The sequence below is a fragment of the Arachis ipaensis genome, chromosome B7 (assembly GCF_059453495.1).
Source record: "Arachis ipaensis isolate K30076 ecotype BB chromosome B7, ASM5945349v1, whole genome shotgun sequence".
In the NCBI taxonomy this organism is placed as follows: Eukaryota; Viridiplantae; Streptophyta; class Magnoliopsida; order Fabales; family Fabaceae; genus Arachis; species Arachis ipaensis.
Genome location: NC_142442.1, coordinates 122,877,916 through 122,885,292, shown reverse-complemented (window position 1 = coordinate 122,885,292; position 7,377 = coordinate 122,877,916). Strand labels below are relative to the sequence as shown.

General features: G+C 31.5%; 1 protein-coding gene across 1 annotated transcript; it reads right to left on the bottom strand.

The window, feature by feature from the left end:
- Positions 1–4,504: 4,504 nt before the first annotated feature.
- On the bottom strand, positions 4,505–7,152 carry CYP722A1 (cytochrome P450, family 722, subfamily A, polypeptide 1). Its single transcript, XM_016309957.3, has 7 exons — positions 6,477–7,152; positions 6,235–6,384; positions 5,917–6,168; positions 5,679–5,847; positions 5,168–5,274; positions 4,964–5,082; positions 4,505–4,856 (listed from the first exon to the last, which is right to left on the bottom strand). The coding sequence occupies exons 1-7, from the start codon at positions 7,059–7,061 to the stop codon at positions 4,748–4,750; spliced, it is 1,491 nt and encodes a 496-aa protein (XP_016165443.2). The 5' UTR covers positions 7,062–7,152; the 3' UTR covers positions 4,505–4,747.
- Positions 7,153–7,377: the final 225 nt, after the last annotated feature.

The window sequence follows — 7,377 nt, the reverse complement described above, 5'->3', positions numbered from 1 at the left end:
AGATTCAGCTTAATTTAAAAAAGACTTCAATCTTGTTTAATTTTGAAAAAAGTTTAGGGGGCAACAACTTTGTTAAATTTTGACCAGCATGTAACCAGTAAAGAAAAATAAGTCATTAGATAAAATCTCACACCATTAAAACTAACTATCACTGATGGCTATTTGATGGCTACAAATCACAAAAATTGCTAACCCCTAGCATTCCTCTTGATTTAATTGATGCGTGTAACAGATATTTATATTCTGAAAATTAAAATCACACTTAAGTAGTGTATTCTAATCTTGAACATGACAGATTAAGTAAGAATTATATTAAGTGTATATTAAAATTAGTCACTAAAATTAATTATGAGTACAAAATATATGTCAAAATATAAACGGCTTTATATTATATATCTACTATAATGCTCTTTAGCTATTGGATAAGTGTGTGATGGAGCTCTCATGTACTAATTGTCCATTATTATAATATATATATCTATTATATTTCTGAGACTTGTTCTGTTTTATTTCCTTAACATACGGATCAAGGTTTCCAAGGGAAGAAATACTAGATAAAAATTTAATGTGAAAGGCTGGCAGGTAGTGGTAGGCATATGCAAGAGTTTGTTATGCACTTCATTGCAGAGTGGGGAAAAAACTTACTATCTCTCACAAATTTGTTTCCAATTTCTGTTTCCATGTATGTATGTAGTATCTTTCTTCTTGTGATATTTGCATAGTGCTTTGATTTGGACCCATTAATGGAGAAAAAAAGGGAGATTAATAAAAAATAAACACGTAGAGAGAATATATAAAGAAAGATTAGAATATGCGATAATAGTAGTTGGAAGGAATTAGGAGAACAACAAAATAATGCACCAATTATACTGTAGTATGAGGAAAGCTTAATAACGAGGTAGCTCTCTATTATGAATTATCCATTAGCATAGGAAAGGTTACAACAATAAAAAAGTTTGAGAATTTAGTATATATGGATTTGTTTACTACACCCAACATATTTTCTATTCTGTCTGGTCCCTTAAGGGAACCAATTTATAAGCTTCTATTATTCGCACCATACCAATACTCCACAAGAACAAGTCATAAAATAAGCATTGCATTGTAAATCATTTTGATTAGTGAGCCCCTCCGACCTTACAATACCTCAACTTCACCTACCAATATTTTAAAAATAATCTTATTTTAAATGAGAAAGTCTAGGGGGCAGCAATTTTTATGTTTTGTGGCTAACACTTAACCATCAAAAGAAAAGTGAGTGATCTTCGACCATTAAATATAATCTCACACCATTAAAAATACTATTGATAGCCAATTGATGGTTACAAAATACAAAAATTGCTACCCCCTAGCACTCCTCATTTTAAATACCAGTAAACTTGTAACATAATAGCAACACATATAGTACAACATAATATGAGTCTCGATTGAACCCGTTTTGATTTCAAGGCAGGAAGGAATTTCTTCAGACATTACATATAGCTGATGTGTGCTTTCTTGAATTACAAGTTTTGAATATCATGTTGGATTTTTTTTTTCTTAATTTTTGTTATTTTTATTTTTAATTACAGATGAAGCAAACCCTGGCTCCTGACTCATCCCAGTCGCATGTTTTAATGAGAATTATTGAAAAAAGTGATAGCTTCCCATTTTAATATAATGCTAAGTGTAGAAAAAGTGAAATTAAACTAATCCTAAAATGATGTAAACTAATTTAGAACTCAGAAGTATTATTTTTCTCCTCACTGTATTATTAATTTACAAAGCAGATGTGTTATTCCTCTTGTCTCAGTGTTGTAGTGATTAATCATTACTTTGTCTTGTCGCTTCCCTCTACTACTAACTAGTTGTCATGTAGTCATATATCCAAAATGGGGGCCCATTTCTATATTTCTTTTCTCCAAGTGGGCCGGAAGCCCATTTTTCAGTAGGTAGCAACACCAATATTTTTGGCAGATAATAAAAAAATAACAAAATTAATTTACTACAATTTAAATTTATTAATCAACGTTATATGACAAATTAGTTATTAATCAACTGGTTAGCAGATATTGTGAAAAATAAAAATTAAAATACCAAACCACAGGCAACTGCTCCATCAAATTTCAGTGTGTCCTATTTCTTATGTGCAACAGCCAACAAGTGATTCTCCTCCACCAACCTCACATAATTTATACTTTATTTTATTTTTTAATGAGGATTTTTTTGCTTTTTCATATATTATTACTATTTTTCTTCTCCCACTGTACTATGAACACTATAACAAGAAATCCATTTAGAAATTAGAAGTTGAGAAGAGCATCACTTGTTAGATTATTGTAGGCAGGTGAGGGAGCTATAAGGTCAACATCCTATCCTATAGAGTGACTACTCTGGAGAAATATAATATCCCAATTTGCAACAAATTTTTCATAAAACATACTATATTAGTGTTAATTAATTTGTCCCCACATATATATTTTTTATTTTTTTGCTATCAATTTAATCAAATATGCCGATTCTTGAATGATGCTTTACGTTTTTCGAGTATATATCCATTTGTTCATATGATTTATGTTGTCTGTTTTTCTAATATTGTTTACAATCTGTAGTTTTGTTTGAAATAAATTTCACGGTCACAAAACTGTTGAAGCCTTGAAGACATCGTGACGGAAAGAGACATGATGGAGAAATTTCAAAGAGCTTCGTTGAACGATTTAGCATATCTGAAGAAAAAAGATAGGTGGTCCAAGACCTGCATGCTGACGAGTAGCGACACAGTAATATATATGGGAATTGTATCTTTCTATTTTTCTATTTACGTTGTTGTGTTTAGTTAATCATTTCTGTCTAATTTTTTGACAACTATATGTATTTTTATAGTGAGTATATGAAAGCTGCACTGGATTATGTTATGTTAATCTTTTATCCATTTGACAAATATCTTGATTATTATAAAATAACATAACAAACAGATCAGATTATATTATGGGCTCTTTGGTGTTTATCAAAATTTTGCTTCAATTATCTAAAAGTAAAGATAAGGTAAGGTGAGATTCATCCTTTTATTTTTAAATTTTATAAATATAATTCAGATACTAAAAAATAAAAGACTTTATATTTGCTAAGAATTTAGGCTGAAGCAAAAGCGAAATAATAAAGGATTTTGTTAGGTAGACAATGAATAATGTGGCTTGTTATTTTTTATGTGGGAGAGAGAGAAGTGTATAACAAGAAGCTGTGAGCAGAAGTGTGTTTCACATTGGTATGGGATGTACAAATCGGATGCACCAATTTGTTTGTTTTATTTTTTTTTTCAAACAAACAATCACAAATCGGACGGTCCTATTTGTGAATTCGAAAATAAAAAAAATTTTAATGTTAAAATCGGACCGTCCGATTTTTATTTTAAAAAATAAAAAATGCAAAACGGACCCTCCGATTTGTAGTTTATTTTTTTCTCCAAACAAATTGGACCCTCCAATTTGTAATTTATTTTTCTCTTCAAACAAATCGGACCGTCCGATTTGAATAAAACACCATATAAAAAAAAACACCTAATCTTCCAATAATGATGTATTACACATATATTTAAACAATATAAAAAAAAATTAGCCGAATAATGTGAATGAGGAATGCTAGGGGTTAACAATTTTGGTGTTTTGTAACTATCAATTGGCCATTAATAGCGTTTTTAATGATGTGAGATTAAATGTAAGAGGAGTATTAGGGGAACAATGAAAATTTTGAACAACATGAACAACCACCAATCAAATGAAAATACACTACACTCTAATTTAATACTATTAATTAAATTTACTCTTTTAACCCTATTAATTCACATTATTTACACATTGTTCAAAAATCTTGTTAGTTACTTATACTTTTCCTAAATGTAATGATAAAAAATCACTCACTTTTGTTTTGATAGTTAAGTGCTGACCAACAAACACAAAAATTGCTACCCCATAAACTTTTTTTTTAATGTGAATAATGAACTCTAAAATTGACCCAATAAAGTAAAAACACACTACACTCTCAAATTACTCACCTAAATCTTAATATTAGGATAACCATCCAGTGAATTGAACATTCTATAAATTTATTGTTCACATTATTTAGTATTTTCATTGTCTACCTATACTTTTTCAATAATAAAATAACACAAGTAAAATTAATGTGGTTTAGCTTAGCAGTTATATCTACTTATAAAGGCGACAAATAATTGTGTTATTATGAAATACGAATTAGATATAAAATTGTGATAACTCTATCTAAACCAAAATCTCTAATTTATAAATTATTTTTAAAATAGCTCTTTTTACCCATTATAACACATTTATATTAGAAAAACTAATTCTAAGACTCCAAACTATCAAACCGATTTTGGTTTTGTTAATCGATTTTTAATTTTTTTACTGATTATAATTTATAAATTATTTTTAAAAACCGATTATTTAAAATTTGGTTACAATTTTTTAACCAATTAACTAACTTATGATTTTTTTTATGAACAGCCCTAAAATTTGTAGCTTAACCTTAGCTTGTAATCTCTTATATATTTTATTTTATTTTATTTTATTTTGATATAATGGCAGGCAATATTATTGCACTATAAACTATATAAACTCTGTTACGTTGGTTTCCATCAACTTACATTAGCATAGACCATGACTTTGCTAGACAATTACCCAACGGTTAATTTACAAAGAAAGCCTTAATTATTAATTATCATATATCATGTAATATATTATTACATAATTTTTGTTTAGTTTGAGTGCTGTTTCAGAGATGTCAAACGAACAGGACAGCCACTCTTGAGCTTTGAGAAAAGCGCCCATTTCTGAATACTTGAGTCTGAATCAATCACCTTCCACCTGAATTACATACATACATGCATGAAGCCAAACATTTCATAATTTCATTACTTCAATTAATCAAACACACATAATCAGATTAAAAGATATAAAATAGTCTCACACACTTGTAAGTGGTGATGAGACGGTGGAGGAACACCAGCATCATGGCTCTAGCCATGTTCTTCCCAAGGCACGTCCTTCCTCCCATCCCAAAAGCTAGGAAGCTGTATGGTTTAAACTCATCCTGTTTGAATTCAATCAAACACTTTGATTGTGATGTTTGAATCAAGGGGAAAATCAATCAAGTGCGTATAGATTATTACACTTACAGCAAATCTAGAAGGATTGAATACATGTGGATCATTGTATATAGTTGGATCAAAGTGTATGAATTTAGCATCAATATCAACGTTCCACCCTTTCTTGATTTTAAATCCTGTGCAAGTAACCATATGTTAGTTAATTAAGTAATTATATTATTAGATCGAGTTTAATTTTGATGCGCTAACACCGTAAATCATTTTATACTATCACGCAATTACATCCGTTCTTTTGGATGATTATTTTTTACAACGTAATTGGATGCACGTATAAAACTACTTTACACTGACAGTGCATTAAAATTAAATTCTTATTATATATCTATGAGAGGAGAATAAGAATTTAATTTTGATAATGTAAAGTAATTTTATACGTGCATTTTACTTTTTATATTGATTGCGTAAATGTTCATGTGAGAGAACGGATGTGATTGTAGGACAATGTAAAACACTTTATTAAAATTAAACTCAAGAAAATAATCACATAAAATATATGATATAATATAATGGAAGTAAAAACCTTGAATCTCACAATCTTGGAGTGCTACCCTGGGAAGCCACTGTACCACAGATGCCATCCTTAACGCTTCTGTCACAACCTTAGAAGCATATTGCATCTCATTGAGATCCTCTAATGTAAGATTATCCCTTCTTGTTCTGCCATTTTTCTCAATTTGTAGTTGCTCCTTCTGTTTAATCAATACCAAGAAAATTAAAACAACAGCAAATAGAAACATTAAATTATATCATTCACTGACCTTAAGCGTGTTAAGGACCTCTTGATTCTCGTCCACAAATTTGACCATCCATGTCATTGCATTAGCGATTGTGTCCTGTCCTGCAATCATCATAGTTAAGATGTTGTCTTTGATCTCTTCATCGTTTAATTTGTTATCATCATCTTCTTCTATAAGTTGTTGGAGAAAATCTACTTTCTCATTAGTTCTTCTTATTCCACTTCTTCTTTCACTAATCTCCTTCTCCAATATTTCCATAATTGTTTTCCGAGCCTGCAATTCCATTTCATTCAGTGGAGATCCATCGGGAAAGAAAGAAAGAAAGTATTACATATTTACCTGTAGGCCATTGGAGAATCTAGTCCATGGCAACCTCAAGGGTAATGCAAGCATTGCTTCACATAAATGAGCAATGCTCTTCTGCATGATCACTAGTTCATAGCCATTCTCCATGCTTATCAGCATTTTACACATTGCCTTACATGCTAGCTGCGTTATACACAGACATATATAAGAAACATCTGTCGTGAAACCACTTGTTCCAAAAGTTTAAATTGATAAGAGGAAGTAAATAGTAATACCTTGAATGCTTCATGTTGGATGAGAAGAACGGGTCCACAAGGCCAGGTACTCATGGCTTCAAGAACGAGGACATCGAACATTTGAACAAAGGAGGACAAAGCATCCGTTGAGAACAGAGTGAGGAGACGGCCACGAATGAGCTTGTGATGGTGGTGATCAGCACAGAGCAAGCTATGGTGTCCCAAAAGCTCTGATATAGATTTTATGTACCTCTTTGAGAATCTGCCTCCCTCGTTGTTTAGAATTGCTTTGGCTGAATCTGTGCTAGAAACAAAAACATGTGTTTCTCCGAACAAGTTGGTCTTGAAGCAACTGCCATGCCAGAGGTGGCGGAGTCGGACAAATTCATATACTCCTTTGGTGCTATTGATGGCAGCCATGAACTGCAGTGTCTCTCCCACAAATGGCAATCCTCCGTTACCCGGAGGGATCCCGTCACCGGTCTTCTTGTTTCTGCTCCAATGCCATGATAATAATAGCAGTAACAAGAAGAGAGCCGCACAACAGTAACAACTAGTGTATCCATTTTCAAGCTTTACCATTTGAGAGATCATTTTAATTTGGTTCATTTGTTCAACCAACATACATTTATAATAATATAATTAAGATTAGCGTGTATCCCCACACGCACTAACACCCATTCTCCAGGGTTGCTTCCACTTGGAATTTGAAGTGTCATGATTACTGGGCACATATTTCAAACTTAATGTGATGCAATGGTTAACCTTAGTGAGTCATGCTCATGAGTGATTATATTGACTCAGAAGCTTAGCCTACTAGAATCATCGCTAATCTGTATTTATTGGGTTCAAGGTATGTAACAGTGTTTTTGGATATTCTCTATTATTCTATTTCTAGTTGATAGCGATATGTTATTTGACGGTTCAAGTCGTTTGTTGG

Excerpts from the sequence above, each read along its gene's own strand:
- CYP722A1 (XM_016309957.3), bottom strand. The coding sequence starts at position 7,061 with ATGTTGGTTGAACAAATGAACCAAATTAAAATGATCTCTCAAATGGTA. Across the intron at positions 6,169-6,234 it reads GATTCTCCAATGGCCTACAG|GCTCGGAAAACAATTATGGA; the intron begins GTAAATATGTAA and ends ATGGAATTGCAG. Across the intron at positions 4,857-4,963 it reads CGTCTCATCACCACTTACAA|GTGGAAGGTGATTGATTCAG; the intron begins GTGTGTGAGACT and ends TATGTAATTCAG.